The 19,815-nt window shown below is 55.6% G+C and overlaps 1 protein-coding gene across 5 annotated transcripts in view; it reads right to left on the minus strand.

The window, feature by feature from the left end:
• Window positions 1-8,717: 8,717 nt before the first annotated feature.
• Window positions 8,718-19,815, minus strand: part of PLXNA1 (plexin A1) — a 53,696-nt gene continuing 42,598 nt past the window's right edge. For 3 of the 5 annotated variants that reach the window (XM_036321088.1, XM_036321086.1, XM_036321087.1), the window contains 9 exons: window positions 17,974-18,120; window positions 17,711-17,870; window positions 16,836-16,939; window positions 16,252-16,348; window positions 15,701-15,891; window positions 15,412-15,581; window positions 14,030-14,242; window positions 13,804-13,954; window positions 8,718-12,019 (listed from right to left, as the gene is read on the minus strand). In XM_036321088.1, the coding sequence (XP_036176981.1) occupies window positions 11,924-12,019; window positions 13,804-13,954; window positions 14,030-14,242; window positions 15,412-15,581; window positions 15,701-15,891; window positions 16,252-16,348; window positions 16,836-16,939; window positions 17,711-17,870; window positions 17,974-18,120 (1,329 nt within the window). In that variant the 3' untranslated portion in view covers window positions 8,718-11,923. Of the gene's footprint in view, window positions 12,020-13,803; window positions 13,955-14,029; window positions 14,343-15,411; window positions 15,582-15,700; window positions 15,892-16,251; window positions 16,349-16,835; window positions 16,940-17,710; window positions 17,871-17,973; window positions 18,121-19,815 lie in introns of those variants that run through there. The other 2 variants (XR_004969783.1, XM_036321089.1) reach the window with 2 other exon arrangements.

Raw genomic sequence — 19,815 nt, forward strand, 5'->3', positions numbered from 1 at the left:
ACCTTGGCTAAAGTGGCTCTGGCGCTTGGCAGCTCCTTCCTAGTCCAGGCTTACCCGCCATGAGCAATGGGCCAGGGGTCATGTCCTTTTCACTGGTGTCCAAGCAGGATCCCCAGGTGTCCGGCGACCTCTGTGGGTGGAGGCAGAAGGGGACAGTCTCAACTAGTGGGAAGTTAAACTGAGGAACCTTCCGACCTCTCACCAGCTGGTGGCCACAGCACCTCTGAGCAGACGTCCCTGATACCAACTGCTGGGTCCTGGGTGGTAGAGAGAAGCTGGAGGGGCTCCTAGAAGTAACCCAGAGCCAGGGGACTGCTGGGAAAGAACCGCAGATTCTGAGCCAGTCCAGCAAGGGGTTCCTTTGTAAGCTCCTCCCGTAGAGTCTGGGGCTGGGGCTGTAAAACTTCTTGACAACATTCTATGCCCTGGTGGGTGCAGATCACCCACAGAAATAACCATGATCCCTTGGATGGCAGGCTCCACTGGAATATTATTCTCACTTAAAGAGGAAGGAAATTCTAGCACATGCTACCACATGGATGAATCTTGAGGACATCATGATCAAGTGAAGTAAACCAGTCACAAAAAGACAAATACTATATGATTCCACTTATATGAGTCCCTAGAGTAGTCAAATTCATAGAGACAGAAAGTACAGTGGTGGGTGGCAGTGGCTGGGGTGGGGTGGGGTAGGGAGAATGGAAAGTTGTAGTTTGGGGAGAAAGTTCTAGAGATGGAGGGTGGCGATTGTTGCATGACAATGTGAATGTACAAAATGTCACTGAACTGTGTACGTAAGAATGATTATGAAGGTAACTTTCGTTATGTGTATTTTACTACAATTTTTAAAATGAAACAGCAAGTTTATCACCAGGTAACAGATTCCAAGGAGCTTGTACTCGATACTCCTGGTTTTCAGAGTTCCTTTCTCGCTGTCTTTCCCAGGCACCGCCTTGCCTGCCAGCTCCAATTTCTCTTCCCTGGGTGCCACCCCACACCCTGGAACCTAACATCTGATTTCTCATCCTTTGACTAAAAGCTAAGCATTTGAAAGACAACACCAAGAAAGTGAAAAGATAACCCATAGAATGAGAGAAAAATTTTTGCAAATTGTATATTTGATAATGGACTTGAATCTAGAATATACAGAGAACTTTTATAATTTAATAACAAAAAGACATATAACCAATTTTAAAATGGGCAAAGGATCTGAATAGATGTTTCTATAAAGAATGTGTATAGCCAATAAGTAGCCAATAAGCACAGGACAAGATGCCCAGCTTCATTGATCACCAGTGAAATGCAAATCCAAACCACAATGAGATACTGCTTCACACCCACCAGGCTGACTATAACCTGAAAGGCAGAGACCAGTAAGTCCTGAAAAGGATGTGGAGAGAATGGAACCTTCATACATGTCTGGTGGGAATGTAAAATGGCGCAGCCGCTGTGGAAACAGGTTGGTAGGTCCTTCAGCTGCCAAACAAAATTCCCATATGACCCCGCAACTGCCCTGCTCGGTATCTACTCCAGAGAAATGAAACATACGTCCACATAAACATCTGTACCCAGATGTTCACGGCAGCGCTATTCATAATAGTCAACGAGTGGAGGCAACTCCATGTCCTCCAGCGACTCCCCTCCCTTTTCCCGTCAATACCCACTGCCTTGGGCTAATCTGAACACTATTCGGGTTCCTGCCCAAATCACTGCTTTCCAAATAGCTGTTCTTTTTATCACAAGTGAATGCTTGTTGTCTCTCACTTTGGCCCTTTCTTTTTAGGTTAACAATGCAATGGAATGTTATTCGGGCATAAAAAAGGAATGACGTACTGATTCATGCCACACACGGAAGAACCTTGAAAACATTTCACGAAGGGAAAGTAACCAGGCACAAAAGGCCACAGACTGTGTCATTCCATGTATATGAAATGCCCAGAACAGACAACTCTCTGGAGATGGAGAGTAGAGGAGTGGTGCCGGGGACTGTGGGTAGGGGGTGGGGCAGTGGAGGAAAGGTGAAGGCGTTTTCTTTCCGGTGATGAAAATGTTCTAAAATCGGGTGCAGTGATGGTTGTACAACCATGTGAATGCTCGGCAAAGCACTGGACCCACACTCCGCACAGGTGAATTACAGCCCCATGAAGCTGTTAGGAAACAAGACGCAGAGCGTTTCCTCGCTTCCCCAGCTCCACCCAAACTCGCAGGCCCAGACCCACCATATCCTCCGAAAACCAAAAACCCCTGGTTAGCAGAAAGCACTCTCCTCAGAAGCAGTTAGTATTAAGTCAGACACACACACACACACACACACACACACACACAGAGATACACACAGGCATGCACACACACACAGAGATACGCACACAGAGATACACACACACAGGCATGCACAATAAAAAAAGCATATTCTTTTATTCCTAGAAAATTGGTCTGGTCCTGCCCTGTCAAATAGAAACATAACAGGAACCAGAAATGCAATTATAAACTTTCTAATAGCCATATTTTTAAAAGTTAAAAGGAACAAGTAAAATTAAATTTAATGGCATAGTTAACCTTATCTATCCAATATACTGTATTATCATTTCAACATGTAATCAGTATAAATAGCTGTAATGAGATATTTTCCGTCGGATGTGTGTTTTACACTCGCAGCACAGCTGAGTTCAAAATGGCCACGTTTAAAGTCCTCAATAGACAGTGGCCATCGCATTGAACAGGGCAGGTCTGCGTTCTTGAAGCTGCAGGTGACAGATTGATTTGAGCGAAGCCAGGAGAAGAAGGAATTGGCTTGTCTCATGTAATTAAAGGCCAGAATAGAGCTTGTCTTTAGGGACAGCGGGACCCAGGAGTCAGTCTTCCTCTCCCCTCTGACTTCTCCCCCTCCCCCTATCTCCTCCCACCCTCCCCCTCCTTCTCTTTATTTCTCTCTCCATTCCTACTTCTTTCCTCTCATCACCTCTTGGCTCCACATTCCTCTGATCTGGCTACACTCCTGGGCAGGCTTCTAAAGTGGCTGGCGTAGCTATTGGTTTACAAACTCATCAAGTAAAGGAGCCTTCTCTCTTTTCAACAGTTTCAGGTGACTTGCTGAGCCTGACAGGAGGAAGGGACGCTCTGATAGGGGTTGTGAGTCCATCGGGGGGCGTGGCCAGCTGCCCAGAGTTGGGAGGAGGAGCAGTTCCCCAAGACCAAGGCAGGCAGAGCCCACAGCCCTCCGCTCTGCGCCCAGCCCAGCGCAGTCTCTAGGGCTGAAAACGCACACAGCTCTGCTCAGGTATTTCTGGTCATGCAGCCTCTGAATTGTCTATAATTTATCTGACCTTGCTCCTAAGCTTCAGCCCCACTGGGTAAGAGGGACAAAACCTTAAACTTTAAAAAATACCCCAATCTCGTGCTAGTTAATATTTATTTTGGTTTAACACAGTTTCTGTTGTAAAAAATGTTGTGTCTAAGTCACAGTTCAACTTCCTACCAGGCTGGCTCTCCCTCCCGTTTCTTCCTTCTTCCCAAGATGACACTGGGGTCTAGAGGAAGAGTCAGCAGGCTTCCTGACACTAGGGAAGGGGGCATCTCACCACGCAGGCCACTCTGTGCGGCCGGCAGCCGGTGCCCTGCAGGACCATCAGCGTGGACCACGGTAAACGCTTCTCCTGGGAGTTGTTCGGGCAACAGCCCTGATCCCAGGCACCTCTGCCCCAGCCTCGGTTCCTCACTGGGCACCTTGGCTTTGGGGCATGAGCTGCTGCTCACGCACCCTCACCCCAGCAGCTTCCTCTTCCTGGCTTTAGACTTTCTGGACCCCAACCCTGCCCCCTGTGGCAGGGGCTCCTGAGTGGTCTCTGCATCTTAAAACTGCTTCTGCTCTTGAGGTTTGGAAACCCCCCTTTGCTCCTGTCCATTGGCTCACAGAGGAAGTGGACGCTTTGGCCAGAAGTGATGGGAGAATTCCTTTGCTCTGGATAGTCATTCACCCTCCAGGATAATAGGATTTACAGGGCATGGAAACGCACCTGCACGCACCTCAAACATAATCCCCGTTACTCGTTTTTACACAAACGTTATCATACAATTCTACCGCCAACCCTGACAGGCTGGTAGAGTTGTTCTTCCATTTTACAGATGAAGAAACTGAGGATGAGGAAGAGACCAAGGCTTGCCCCATCACACGGTACTAAGCACGAGACCCAGGTTCCCGAGCCAGGAATGCCCCTTGCCCCTCTTGCAGACTGCTGACTTAAAGATAAATTTGTATCGTGAAAACTACTTTTAAATAATTCGTCCCAGCGAGAGAAATGAGACCTCTCTCGTTCTCTTTCTTGGACTGAAAACTGTTGCTGCACCCTCCCCTGTGTCCTCTCAGGCCAGGCAAACATATAAAGAATGACAGGAATGTCACACACCTGTGTGGGGCTTTGCCAGAGAGACCAAGCCCACAGAGAGACAGATACGGCCCTGCTCACACACACATGGGGAGGGGGCACCGCTGGTGTCTGGGGGAGGGCTCTGGAAGCTTCCCTCCCGCCCCCCTCAGGTGGCTGGAAGCCAATGGAAAAAAGGGAGGAAAGGTGCAACTCAGCCACACAAGGCAGGAGCAGGGGCACACACTGGGGTGGGGCCACCCTGCAGGTCCACTGAAGCCAGGTATGTGAGATACGTGGGCTGCCACCCCGGGTGGTAAGTGAGTATTTTAGGCAGGACAGACCTGAGCTTAACTGAGCTGGGGACTCTCCCAGGCAGGGGTCAGTCACGAAAGAAGCAGTGCTCCAGAGGGCACTTCACAGCAGGGAGAGGCAGGGGCAGGAGCCGTGGCCACCCCGGGAAGGAGCAGCTGACAGCAACGGCATTGCTGGCTCAGAGCTGGGCTGCCAGGCAGTGCCAGTGGAGGAAGGGACACCCTGGGGAATTGCAGGGCCCTTCCCTCCTCCTACCCCAGCCTCCTGCCAGGGCTGCCAGCGAGGGAACCAAGAGCAGAGGGTGCAGGCGCAACTGGGAACACAGGGAGAGCTGCGCCTGGGTTCTGGGCGCCTCTCCATGCCTGACTGGCACTTGGTAACTTCATAGACAGAAGGACTTTATGTGCTCAACCACTTGTTGCTAAAACTTTATATTATTTTTACTTCTACTGCACTATTTTTTCAATCACCTGTTTATGGCAAGCAATACTGGTCGTCCACTTATGATGGTGCCAGAAAGTTTCCCTTTAAATAATTTCTTCAAGTTAAAAAGGAGAGAGTGTTATGAGAGGAGCATTCCAGGCCGCTGGAAGGACCCCAGTGGCCCAGGAAGCGAAGGAGGTGAGGCAAGGGGCCCGCCTAAGTAGTGGGACATCTCGGGGTGTGACAGGAGGGCATGGCCAAGGCTGGTCCTGGGCGGTGGCCCTGAAGCAAGGGCCTGCTCCCTGGAAAATGGAACCTGAATCCAGCCAAGCTCTAGAGCCAGTACTCCAGCCCCTGGGGCAAAGGAGCAAGTCACACACTGCATCCGCCCTGAGGACAAAAGACCTGCTCCTCTGACAAGAAATGCTTTTTTAAAAAATTATATTTTTTTATTGATTTAAGAGAGGAAGAGAGAGATAGAAACATCATGAGAATCATTAATTGGCTGCTTCCTGCATGCCCCCCACTGGGGATCGAGCCCACAATCCGGGCATGTGCCCTTGACTGGAACCGAACCTGGGACCCTTTGGTCCGCAGGCTGATGCTCTATCCACTGAGCAAAACCAGCCAAGGGAAGAAATGTTTTTTAAAACAGCTCCTAGGTCCTCATCACACAAGCCCATCTGTGAAAATGCAGTTTTGAGGCAACATTTGATATGCAAATATTAATTTTATTAGTGCAATGACAAGGGGGTTAAATAAAGAAAAAATGTCATTATTCATAAAAAAATAAAAAGTCTGATGGAAAGAGAGGTGCTTTTGAAAGCTGGGCTTGAGGACGTTTCACCCGGGAGCCACCAGCTGAGAGAGGCTGGAGCCTCATGCCCAGCAGGGGCTGGAACACACAGGACCACGTGGGGCTGGGTCACAGCTTCCACCCTCCCAAGTCGTGCGCCTGGTCAGGGTGGGGACGCCCAAGCTTCTTCCTGTAGGCGCTGGGGCTTCAGGCTGTGGGAGGTGGGACCCAGACGGGGACTGCAGCCAGAGGTGTGGGGTCACCAAGTCCTTGCAGCTGAGGTGTAGATGAGACCACCACGGCCGAAGGGAAGAGCCGAGTGCTCCTGCTGCAGAATATTCTGCGGCCCTCTTGGCCACACAATAAAGCTCAGACTCTTTAATTTCTTTATTATTATTTTAAAATGTGGTAATATGCATATAATGTAAAATTGAACATCTTAACTGTTTATTTTTAATCTTCACCTGAGGATATTTTTTCCATTGCTTTTCAGGTAGAGTGAAGAGGAGGGAAGTAGGGAAGGAGGGAGGGAGGGAGGGAGGGAGGGAGGGAGGGAGGGAGGGAGGGAGGGAGGGAGGGAGAGATGTGAGAGAGACACATTGACAGTTGCCCTGACTGGGGGTGGGTAGTGAACCTGAAACCCAGGTACGTGCCCAGCCCAGGTATGACTCAAGCCACTGCCACTGACGATCCAATGATGGATCAGAACAAGTCACACAGCTGTTTTCAGAAAGTCCACATGTTCCTGCAGAGTCACACCATCTGATGGGCAGTCGAGTCTCCAGGAACCCCAAAGGGGTACACTGGGGCCAAGGTCACAGGGATGTTTTCAGGAGTCTCCCAAATGGTCTCTGGCCTCCTCCAGGCTCTGGCCCTCTAGTCCCATGGCCTCCAAATGCTAACAGAGCCCACCCTCCTTGCTTCCCCAGGAGCTAGGAACAGCCTGTCCGCTGCTGTTCGGGCGTGAGGCCCCCGGGATGCGGACACCCTGGGTCTGGACACCTGCTGCCCTCCTCTCCTCACAGTGCCCACCTGCCTCCTCGTCCCCATTGCTCAGGGGCACCGGGCATTCCTGACTCGGGGAACGCTCTTCTGATACCACCATGGCCAGTCCCCTCGTCCCTCAGGTCTCCACACCACTGCTCCTTCCCAGCGGCCGACCCCGTCGTCCCCCTAGCCCTGGCTGCCGTCACATGCGATTATGTTTTCTTCACGCCTGTGACCCAGATGCAGTTACCTTGGTGTTTATTCAGTCTGGCCTATTTGATGCCTGCTCACAGAGCCCGTGTGCCGTCTCATCACAATGAGTTGAAGGTGCTGGATTGCAGGCTAGCCTCACCCTCTGCCACCTAGACACCCCCATCCACATGCCCTGTGTAGACAGACAGCCCCCGTATTAATAGCTGATGGTGTTAATACCCTCGGTGAGCCACGGGGTCGGCAATCAGAAGGCGCCTGCCTCCTTCCTGCGCTGTGCCAGCTGCATAATTACACTTGATCGCTGCACAGTGTGCGCTGATTGCAGCTGAGAGGATCACCCGCTTCCCGGCTGGTGGGCTGGGGACCTGGCACCTAACGATGGTAATTGAGGCAGGGCTGATTGTACCAAAAAGCTGGAGGGGCCCGAGCCACGGGAACAGGCTGCGTCACACCCAGACTGGACCACATTTGCTAAATTTGTTTCTGATGCAATTTCACAGTGATTATACTGATTTCTTTTTAGTGATTGATCCTGGCGCAGAGCATGATGCCTGAGCTGGCTGTCAGGACGGGCCCAATTTGGAGCAGGAGTATTGTGACTTATGGCCTGCTGTCAGAGCTCACGGAAGGGAGACTGAGGGAAGGCAGGCCAGAGTGCTGCCAGGGTGCTCTGGGAACCTCCCTCCTGATTCGCTGGGACCTGCCCTTACCACGGCAACACCGGTGTGTCCCTCAGCAGCCTGTCTGTATGTTGGGGATAACCCTGACCTCACAGGCTCTGTGAGGTCCAAACCAGTTCATTCACCGGCCAGGCTTGGACAGTGGCTGAACTACAAGTGAGCAATCAGCCTCTGTCACTGTCACTGCCTGGCGGTAGCCTGAAGTTCAGGTAGAGAGAACCAGCTATGACCTTGGGGACACATCACACTTGTGTCCTCCAGACCCCAGCTTGCTTCATCCAAAATGATCACATCTGACCCCCTGGGCAGGAAGGGCCATCCCTGTTGGGCGATGGAGAAAACAGGACCACAGCCAGCAAAGGCTACACCAACACCTTCACCATCAGAAAAGTAGGACATCATTTCATGGGGTTTGTGTTGGAAAGGCCAACATTCCCCAAACTGGCTTTCTCGGTTGCAAGGCTCCACACAGAGCTCCTGGCAGAGCAAGGCAGGGACACACAGCGTTAGCCCCTTGCTGTTCAAGGGGGAGTCCCATGGACAACAGGCTCAGCTGGTTTCAAAGTGCCTCCCAGGCCCAGACACCTGCAGGTTCTTCGCACACAGGAGCAATGCAGTCCCGGCCTGGGCAGCACACCTGTGGGGCTGCTGAAACCCTGGAGGCCAAGAATCAGCACCTGTGGCCACTAGTCCTAGTACAGTGGGGCCTTGACTTACGAGTTTAATTCGTTCAGAGACCTTAAGGAGCTCGTTAACTCAAATTACTCTATCAACTCAATGCAAAGGCTGAGAGACAGCTGGTATCTCAAAAAACTCGTTAGTCGGGACACTCGTAAGTCAAGGCCCCACAGCTGGAACTCCTGAGCAAGATGTGCTTGCAGTCTTTGGCACATGCCATCCCCACACCCCAAAACCCCTCTCAGCAAGAAAAACAAAGAGCCATGAGCTTTAGCAAAAATGTTTAATCTCTCCTTAATGTCTGTATTTACAAGTACTAAATCTGAAGAACAGTAAAATAGGGAATGACCGTGTATTTACACAACCTGTGGGCTGAGCGCCCCTTCAGCCACACTGCTCCTGGGAGAGGCAGTGGCGGGGCGGCTCAGGCCGCCGTGATTGCTCTTCTTTTGGGTGGGGGCCCTGTGGCGGTAAAGGACAGCTAATTGTGGGCTTCATCTTAAAAATATCTCTCTGTAAATATATCTATTCTAGCGTGTGTAGCACCAACATGAGCCATCACAACCAGAACTGGGAGAAGAACCAGGGCGGAGGCTCTCAGCAAGGTCAGACCAGGGAGGGTGGGAACATCTAGGGCCCTCCATCTTGGGGTGACCCTGGCTGCTCCGCCCTGGGTCAAGGAGTGCAGGGCAAGCTCGAGGTATATTGAGAGGCCGGGCTCCCAGACCAAGGCATGAGCCGTCCCCGGGCACTCCTGAGACAAGAGTGGGGAAGGTTGGAAGGGACAGACGGGGGCAGGACAGGCCATAGCAGCAGTGCCTGGGCCAGGACGGCGTCCCTGCACAGCACTCTGTGCTGTGGCCCAGACTCCCTGGGTCTGGGTCTGCACAGAGGACTTCACTGCAGAGTGGCACTCCATCTCCAGGCTCCAGCCAGGGCCCCACACCCCCCAGGCCAGTGCCAGAGCTCGGGGTCAGAGCCCCTGGCAGGACAACGCTTGGGAGGTGGTGCTGCAGTGCCTGGGCCCAGCGCCTGGGGAGCTACAGAGTTCGGAGGACTGAGAGCCACTGACAAGAACTCAGAACCTAACTCCAAGACCTGGTGGGAAGGGAGGTGCGGGACCTGCTGCACCGAGCAGCCAGCAGGCTTAGAATCAGCTTGATCAGCTCATATGTAAACAGATATTGCTAAAGTGCTTGCGCCTGACAGGTGTGCGCTATTAGGTGGGCCGCCCCTCCTCCCCCCCGGGAGCAGCCTCGGGAGGTGAGCGCGGGGCCGTCTGCAGGCTGGGAGGCCTCAGCAAGGTTGGAACTGGATTCTGAAGAGGGCAGAGCAGGGAACTGGAAGAACAGGGCTTCCACTGGAAGCCAGCATCCAGGGAAGACTTTGGAGGAAACAAGGTCCACACCCAGGCACAGCCAGGCAGCATCAGAGAGGAGCAGGGTGCTGGAATCCCTGGGACTGGAATCCAGGCCAGCAGTGGCCACCAAAAAGCAAGCTTAATCTCTGACAGGTCTCAGCTCTGCCCCGTGCTGGCCCAGGGACGAGCCCACACGGGCTGCACGCGTGTCAGACGGGCTGCCTGGGCTCTAGCTACTCATCCACGGCAGCAGGAGACAGAGCCCTGCTCATCACCCACGGGGCAGGTGATGGGGAACCGTTTTCCCCGGTTCCAGTCAGGTTCTCAGGTTCCCTGCTGCTTCCCCACGCAAGGGGCAGCCCTTAACCCATCTCCAAGGTGTGCAGCCTGGCCCATGCAGCTTAGCGGGGTCAAGATGACGCTGGCCACAGTTAGCTGTCCCTTAAAGTCCATGGGAATCTTTAGTACCGTCAAAAAAGTGAACTTGAAGAGGGGGGCCGCTTGTCTGCTTTCACAAGTGACTAATTAAAAAACATTTAAAAAAGTGTCTAACATCTCTAGTATTCAACACTTGCAGTTTTAAAAAGATCAAGTCAGACTTAACGCTAGCACAGTCATGCAGGAACTCACAGCCCCTCGCCCTGGAAGCTGGGGGTGGGGGGCGCCAAGAAGTTCTCTCCTTTATACATCAAAACAAACAAACAAAAAAAACAGGACAAACCACAGGTCGAGGGGTGGAGTGTTCCGCTCAGGGAATCTGGCCACTGGCTTCACGACCATTTGGTATTGCTTTCCCACTGCCTTAATTTTCTTATTCTAAATTGTTTGTAAAATTTCTCCTCCTCCAGTCAGCTATACAGGACCCCACTGGGGCTGGAGACTGAGGCTAGAGCCACATATATATATATATACATATATATATATATACACACACACACATATATATACTAATGTACAGGTTTTGTTTTAAAAATTTGTTCTCTCTTGCTCACTGAAGGCAGGGTGGACAGAGCCAACCACCAGGCCCTCTGGTCACTGTGTCCTGCTCCCAGCCAGGCCAGAGTGTGACCCAGGACCCCGCCCTGCTCCTGGCTACCCCAGCAGAGTGCGGCAGGATTTCTGCTCCCCCTAAAGAACAAAAAATAGCCCCAGACGTCCCACTGCGTGTGAGGGGCCAGCATGCTGCTGAGATGCCAGACTGGAAGCCGCTGGAGGTGGATGTGGAGAGGGGGAGGCAGAGATGCAGGGAGGGAATCGGATGGTCGGGCTGCTCCCAGGAGCTCCACGCTGGAGAGCTGGCCCAGAGCAGATGCAGTGGAGGAATAAATAATGGGAATGTGCTCATGACTGGAGCTCCAGGCCCCAGTGGCCCCCAGAGGCACAGCCCTGAGGACACACGGGGAGTCGCTGAGTCCTTCTGGAATTCACCTGGGAGCGGGGAGCGCTGCCTTCCTGCAGCCCCTCCACAGGAGGGAGCTGGGCCTCTCTCTGGGCGAGGTGCTCCTGCCTCCACCGCAGAGCACGCGGTGAATCGGAGGATGGTGGTGTGGTGCAGCAGCTAGCGTGAGGGTGGCAGGCGGGTGGCAATAGTCCAGACTGACTTCAGCTCACCTTGGCCAGGCCTGGCATTTAGCCTCCCCAGGCTGCCAGACAGGCTTCAGCCCTTATACTCTGCCAGGGAAGCCGAGAAGGCTGACTCCCTCCAGCCCCTCTTCCTGGCCCTTCTGGCCTCACCAGCCTGGCTTCGAGGAGACAACCAGATTGGCATCCCTCCTCCCAGAGGGCCCAGCCTTACACTACAGGTCTTCAACAGTCACCGGCGTCTCCAAGGTCTCCAGCTGCAACCGGAATCCCCCTGCCCTGTGGCCAGCAGCTCTGGGCACGGAGGGTGCGGCAGGCACTGTCTCACCCACACCAGTAAGAACCAGGACCCCCAGCCAGGGGGGAGAGAGGCGGGGAGGACGCCGGCCTGCACACCTGCCCCGAGCACACAGGCACTCGGCACACGTGGGGGAAGGCTGCCTCCAGGGACCTCCCAGCTTTGGCTGTCGTTGGAGGCCACCCTGCGGCCCTCTCACTAATCTCCCGTTGGGCAGTGGTAGCGGGTGGCTCAGCTGCTCAGGGCCATCGTGTCCACCACCTGCTCCAGCTTGCTTCGGAGCCGCTGTCGGCGAGCCTGCTCGTCCTTCTCCAGGGCCATCAGGATCTGCAGGGGCAGGCAGGGTGTTAGCGAGCCTGGCAGGCTCGCTAGGCTCACATGGGACCACCTCATAGAAGCTTGGAGGATTACACTCACTAAGCAAGTGGCATGCCAGGGGCTGGCGGGGCTCTGCAGCAGATACCTAATTCCATCCCTTCCACTGTGAGCTGAGGAACCTGGGTTTTGAACCTGGATCCCCAGATGACTGGTATGAAGACTGAGTCCCCCTGCCCCCTGGTCACTATTCCTACACTTGACCCACAAAACACCAGTCCCAAACAGGGCTCTGGTCACAGCCAGTCCTTCATGTCCTCTTGGTGCAGTTCCCCGCCTGGCCACTGGGGACACGGACATGCCGCCACCCCCTGGAGGCCCTCCCTGCACTGCAACTCAGCCTGTTGCTCCCAGCCCCCAGGAAGCAGGAGCACCCTAAGTCCACGCTCCGGTTCCCGCTGGTGCTTCAGCCTGCCAGCATGTCGCCTCCCACCACCCGTTTCTCTGGCCCCTTACAGTGCAGCTCCGCAGAGAACCTCCAGCTTCTTTGTTCTCCCTCATGAGCCCGAGGGCAGGCTTTAGTCTCCAGCCCCCAGGCGGCGTCTCCAGGTCACCCAGGATCTGCTGCTTATCCTTCTCAGCCCCAGGACACCTGCCCAACCTCACTTCCGAATACCCAGCCCCAGGTCTGAGTCTCAGCCCGTCCTCTTCCTGCTCCGGACTCACCTCTAGGGCCATCTTGATGCTGCCGACCCCCACTCGCTAACCCTGGAGCCTGAGTCTCTCTGGAGTCCCAGCTCCACCTCCAACTTAAATGGAAGTCCAAGGCGGGTTCCTTGGACTTTGCCACCTCCCGTAGCTCACTCCACCTTAAGTCTGGAGTCACACCCCATAGTCAGCCTGATCAGCAAGTCCTGATCCCTCCCTCCCATGGCCCAGCCCTTACATGGTCCCTGACTCCCCCTCCCCCTGGGCACCCGACAGTCAGATCACAGCTCTGTCTCCAAACCCTGATGGCCTGTCTCACAGGAAAGCCCAAGTTCCCCAAGGCCTGCACACCCAGCGACAGGCCCCTTGCCTCAGCCTGGCCTACCTCTCCCCCTCCTCCTCTCAGCCTCCTGGCCTCCATGGCCCTGTAGCCAGGCCCATTCTGGCCTCAGGGCCTTAGCAATGGCCATGCCCATCCTGCCTCTCCGGCGCTGTGTGCCCCAACCAATTCAGCCCACGAGTCAGTCCTCCTTCCTCAGGCAGCCCCAGCTCTGTGTAGCAGATGACAAGGAGACCTGCTGCAGGCTCACTCCACGTCAGCAGAAAATGCTAAAGGAGGAAGGCTCTGGAGATGCCTGCTCAGGCCCATCAACCTTGTAATGCAAGCAGGTCAAACTCACAGCCCACATGCCTCATTTATTTAAGGAGGCATGTGGCCCGCCGGCCGCGAGTTTGACATGCTTGTTGTAATGGGTCCTTAAAGAACAGTCACTCACCAACCTGTCTTCTCCACTTTAGGAAGCCACTACAATCTGCTCCCCTGCTCCCCCAACCCCCTGTGCCCAGAAGCATGCTCCCTGGCCTGCTACAGCTCAGCTGGACCCTGCCAGGCCTGATGGACTATCAAACAGCACTGTATTCCTGCCTCAGCACGTGAGGTGGCCAATGGACAAGCAGATTGGAGGAGGCAGGCACTGGATGCGGTTGGCAGAAGGGCCCTGGGGAGGGAGCCCTGCTTGGCAAGGCCTGGTGAAGGGCTGAGTAGGTGGTGTGAAGCAGGCGAACTTGGGCAAGGCTGGTGTGCTCACCTCATCCTTGTACTTGGTGATGTAGGAGTAGATCTCATGCAAGGCGCTCATGCTGTTGAACTGGCTCAGGTGTAGTCGTGACTGCTCGGCCAAGTATGCACTCATGTCCTGGTCGCTGATGGCAGGCATCTTGGCAATATCAGCATAGTACCTGCAGGCAGATGGCTGGTGCATGAGCTGGGTCCCAGCCCTCCGCTACCGCCCACCCCCTGCACACTCGCCGCACCTCTCTACCCAGCTCTTATAGTTGGGGATGTCCTTGGCGTAGAGCAGTTTGTTGGAAGGCGAATCCTTGCCCAGCTTGTGCTCAGAGGTGGAGCAGGAGTCCATGAAGGTCTGGGCCACCACCGACAGGCAGGCATCCGTGATGCTGCTCTTGTGGATGTCGAACACAAACTGTGGATTCTTGATCACATTCACCCAGAAGCGCAGGGGCAGGCTGCGTGGGCAGGTCAGATGCATGGTCAGTACCCCTCCCAGCAGACCTGGCTCTGACTCTCAGTGACCATGGATTTCCATGCAGATGGGGAAATTGAGGCCTAGAGAGGGGCGAGGATTCTCAGGAGGTGAGAGCTGTCTCCTGCCACCAGCACTCCAGGAGGACAGCCCTCCACATGGTCACAGGCTTACACATGCACTCACACACGACCACAAGCCTGCTTCTGCCCCGGAGGGGCTCCAGGGGACACATCCCACAGACATTTGACCTCTGTGCCCAAAATGCCACCCCTAAAACAGCTATCACCTGGGCTACTTGTGGCTGTTTAAATTGAAATAAACAAAGTTAAAAATTCAGAAACTCAGCTACAGAAGTCACATGTTAATGCTTAGTAGCCACACGGGTCCGACAGCCACCACTCTGGATCTAGAACATTCTGTCATTGCAGAGAATTCTCCTGGATGGTGCAAACCAGACGATGCTCCTTCCTTGGTGCCCCATGGAGCCCCTCCAAGGCCCATGGGCAGCACAGGCCAAGCCCGAGGCCCAGGGCTGCATCCAGGCTTGGGAAGTGGCAGCATGTGGAGACCAGAGTGCTGCAAGGGGAAAGGCTACCAGGGATCAGAGGGGAAGAGGCCAGAGGCCCAGGAGCTTCTCGGAGATGGGCCAGATGCTGCAGGGCACATGCTCAGGCTCAGGAAGACAAAAGCCAGACTGAGAAGTGGGTGCTGGGGGTGGAGTGCTGACTACCTGAGGGGGTGAGAGTCCCAAAGTGTTTGCTGTCACTACCACTGCTGTCCTCATCACTGCCAATGGCTGGCACAGGCCTGGTCCATCAACTTCATTTCTCACACAAAGCCCACTCACCCCTGCACAGAGCCATGTGTGCATACATGCAGGTTCCACAGCAAAGGGGCTCCTCCGAGCTGAAGCAGAGGCCATGCCCAGTCCCAGAGCTCGGGGGGCAGTGGAAGGCCCTCAGATGGGTGAATCAGGAAGGCCCACATGAAGAGGGTCTGACCATAGCAGGGAGAGAGCAAACCCAGGCCAGCCTTTCCCCTCACCCATCAGAACAGGGCACCCAGAGGACAGGCCTCTCGCAGCTGCTCAGCCCCCGCCTCCCTGGCTGTGCCCCACCTGCCCAACTGCCAATCCCACTCCAAAGGTACCAGTTGCTCTTCCAGGTGTGGCGCACATCTGAGTCGTGTATCTGGTGCTGATCAGCCTGCTCGTCCAGGAAGTCGAACATATACTTGATGGCCAGTGGCAGGGCCGAGCCCCGGTGTGCCGTGCTAAAGATGGTCTCAAACAGGTCATCCACAAACTTCTGCAGCGTACCCTGCATGCAGGAAAGGGACAGAGCTCCAGGGCACCACCGGCAGCCCCTCAGCTCCTTGGTGACCTGGGCAGCTGGCTGTGCTGCGCCCACGTCCCCACCGCCTGCCCATCCAGGCCTACCTTGGTGGCCAGCAACCGCGTCAGGTAGATCTCTGAGACCATCTTGCTGCCACGGTCACCCTCCCGCTGGTCCAGGTGGTCGTGGTTCTTGACCAGGTGCCACAGCTTGGTGCCGCTCTCCAGGTCAGGTGTGATCATGGGTGTGCGTGAGCGCAGGCTGTCGGGGCTGCTGGCTGTGCGTAGCATGCTCTCTGCAGGCACCACACAGTCAGCTGGCAGGCCCACTGCCTCCAGCACCCACACCCTGCCCTGGCCCTGGCTGGGCAGCCTCGGACCAGAAGCTCCTCTGTCTGAGCCTCAGTTTCCACTTCTGAAAACTAGGGTCCTCAGCCCCCGCTCCCTGGGTTGTGAGGGACAGAGGATGACATGTTGTGTATGGGTGTGTGCTACAGGGGAAAGGTGAAGCCTCCAACTGAGGGAAAGGCTATGTCCAAGTGATGGCCTATGATGTGCCCCTTCTGACCTTGGCATGGCCCTGCAGCAGAAGGGCCCAGGGGAGGCGTGCTCTCCAGGCCAGTGAGCCCTGCCCGCTGCCCCACCCGACCTCTCACCATATCTGCTCAGGGACTTAGTGAAGGTGGACGAGTTGGAGATGTTGTAGGCTGATGTCTGTTTGGGCACCAGAGCCACCGAGGACCCATCCGTCACCTGTGGGCAGAGGGCCGGGAGACTCATGACCCACCGCTGGGAGCTGTGGTGACACCTCCAGTCCTTCCCAGTGCTGTGCTGGAGGCCAGTAACCTCACCACTCTGAGCCCCAGTCAGGTGGCAGGCCCACTGCACCCAGCACCCACACCCTGCCCTTGCCCACCGCAAAGGGGCTCCTCTGAGCTGGATCAGAGGCCATGCCCAGTCCCAGAGCACAGGAGGCAGTGGATGCCCCTCAGATGGGTGAGTGGCCAAGGGCCACGTGAAGAGGGACTGACCATAGCAGGGAGAGAGCAAACCCAGGCTAGCCTTTGGTAACCTCCAGATGAGCCCAGTGGGACTGGGAAGGTAATACATGTGACCCATGTCCCTCTTTTTGCCAACATCTGCCGCCTATACACCACCAGGGGCTGGACACCAGCTTCTGCACTGCCTTGGAGCCTGAGGAGAGGCTGCCATGGCCCGAGGGTGGGAGGTGCAGGGTCACCTGATAATGAGCCAGAGTATTCAGCCTCTTCCAGTCGTTGTCAATCTTGGTGGTGACATCCTCATCCTGCAGGATGATCCGCGCCATGCGGCCCTGGCGCCACTCTGCGGAGAGGAAACAGCGGACGTGGGGCCGCGGCAGGTGCCTCATCTCCCCCTTTCCTCGGTCTCCCTCTCAGCCCCAGGGGCACTTAGTGCAGAGCCTCCTCCCTGCCTCCCAGCAGCTCGCAGCCTGGCTCAGAGCAGGAAGCATGTGCCCCAGCGGCAGCTGTCCTGCCCCAGGCAGCCGACCCCCACATAACACCGGCCTTTGAGCTCTAGGAAGCTCTCCCAACCCCTCAGCCTGGCACTGAAGGCCTCCACGGTGGTGCCCCCACCTCTCCAGCCACATCTATGGTGGGACTCCCTAGTCCCAGGCCTGCTGCTCCTCCTCTGCCACCCCTCTCAGCTCTGTGGGTACCCCTACATGCCCAGCTCATGAGCCACAGTGCCACTCCCTGCCCCAACTCTGATGGCCCACCGTTCTCCTCCAGTAAGTGGGAATCCCAATCCCTGACTCTTACCTGGACAGGGTGGCCCTCTCAGTGTACTCCCTGATTCCATCCTCAACCCCCACCTGCCTCCACCCTGCCCTGCCCACATCCAGAGCTGTTGGAATTACATCCATTCCCTCAAGCCCTCACACCCCTCCACAGCCTCTAGCACCCTCCACCAGCAGCCAGTGCCTGGCCTGGAACAAGAGGCCCTGCTTGAACTTCTCCAGCCCCTAAACCCAACTCACTGCACACCTTGGGAGGCGCCACCTTGGCAGACCCATTGCTCAGAACCTCAGCACGGCCACACTGCCAAATAGCATGGAGCCCCTCCCTCACTCACCCAGGTCCATGTCCCCAGTCTTGGGCCGCTGGGAGTAAGGCACACCCTTGTACACAGCGTCCAGCAGCTTCTCCTTGACCTGCGTCACTGTGTCGCAGTTTAGTCCCTTCACTGGCACCTCAGGTGCGTTCTCGTTCTCAGGGTTCACACAGTTCAGGGTCTGGGGGCAAGAAGGGGTACAGCATCAGCACTCACCTCTCAGGGAGTAGGCCTGTGGGAGAGCATGAGTGGGGGGCAGGGCAGGACGGTGGGCCTGCGCTCACCAGCATCTTGTAGTCGATCTGCTGCCGGATCAGCTTGTCCTCACTCAGGGAGTAGCGTGCCTCACCCGTGATGGCATCGATGGGGCCCTTCTCCATCTGCTGCTTGATGGCGCAGTACAGCATAAACAGAGGCTCCCCTGCGCACTCCTGTGGCAGCAGGTGAGTGGGCAGTCAGGCTGCAGCCAGGACCCCAGGGGCTTCCAGCCCTGCCCACCCACCCCCACCCGTCCGGTGCCTCTGGAGAAATCAGCAACGTTTTCAAATTCTTCTAAGAAGGCACGTAGAACCCTGGTTCCAGAGCCCAACAAAGACTGTGCAAGAGAGTAAGTTAAACAGACCTGCTGCCCCTATGAATGTTGACGTGAAAACCCCAACGCGACCTTAGCAAAGAGTGTCACGAGAACAGCAGAAAATGCGATGTGGCCACATGGGCTTCATGCCAAGGAAGACTAAAGCCCTGAGTCCCCCCAGCTCGGGCCTCAGCGGGTCCACTGCCCCAATCCCTAGCCAATGCCCTAGCACCCCACTTGCTGGAGCCTGAGGTGCCAACACTGTACTCTGGCCCCCCATGGACCACGACATGGGCAACCCTGTGCCATAGAGAACTTGGTATGACCTTGATTTGTTGGCTGTCAGGGGCCCTCCTGGCTGGGACCCCGCCACTGCAGGTAGAAGGCTACCCCACTCCGTTACTTGCGAGGTGCGGATGCACCCACACAGGGCATTTCACCAGCACTGAGGGGCACAGAAGTCCAGAGCCACGGTGCTGTGGGGCGGCCTCTGGGTATTCTGTGAGGGTCTGCTCTGCTCCCACCCTGACCATTGCCCCCCAGCTACCACATCACAGCCACGAAAGCTATCTCCTACTCTTCCAACCACCTAGTGTCCCACCTCAGGGCCTGGGCACTGCTGTCCCTGCAGCCAGCAATCTCTCCTCAGGTCTTCACTGGCCCTTCTGGACTCCACCCAATCTGCCTTCTCAGAACAGCTCCCGCTGACCACCAGGCCAAAGCTGCTGGCCCTCATCACCATCAGGGCCCTGCTACAACCTCCGGCTGCTGTTGCTCTGTGAGGCCCTCTCCCAGCTGGAGTGGAAGCTGCCTGAGGGCCAGAGCACAGCCGGCTCACCCACATTCCATCCTAACACCTAGCACGGAGCCTGTGTGTGCCTGGGCTCTAGGCACTGCTGGACAACAGATGCCATGAGTGAAAAGAGTTGTCGAAGGAAGAGGCTCATGTCCTTACAGCAAAGGGAAGAAAGCCAACATCAGAGCTCACCCGTCCTGTCTGCCCCGGGCTGGCCCTGACTGCAAGAGCCACGCCTCAAGGGACCTGACTTCCTGTGCCCCTTGCACAGGTAAGGCCCGAGTGTGGGCACAGGCTCCAGCATTGTCTTGGCCCCCAATGGGTGGAGTTCAGAAGTGTGCTCCAAGAAGGCAGCATCCTGGCCACCCCATCCCCTCCGTCACACAAGCAGCAGCTCTGCCCCATACCAGATGCTCTGGGCACCTTGTTAGCATCTGCAATAATTAAAGAAACAGCCCCAGACTCTCCGACATGCCTACCTCTAAATTATGTTTCATTTGCAAATTTGACTTCATTAAGTCAGCTGGGAAGAAGGCAAGAATGGGTGCAGATTAGGATGCAGTGCCATTAATAGCTGCCTCTTCCTGCAAACCCCATCCGAAGGGAGTGGCTGGGGGACAGACCAAGCACCCGCCCAAGGCTCCTCCCCTGCTTGCACCACGCAGAGGAGAAAGGGGTATTTCTAAAAGTCAGAAGGAAGAGGTTATTAGCCCAGGGTTACACAGTGAATAAGGGAAGCCAGGATTCTAACCCAGA

Source organism: Myotis myotis, unplaced genomic scaffold, assembly GCF_014108235.1.
Source record: "Myotis myotis isolate mMyoMyo1 unplaced genomic scaffold, mMyoMyo1.p scaffold_m19_p_9, whole genome shotgun sequence".
In the NCBI taxonomy this organism is placed as follows: Eukaryota; Metazoa; Chordata; class Mammalia; order Chiroptera; family Vespertilionidae; genus Myotis; species Myotis myotis.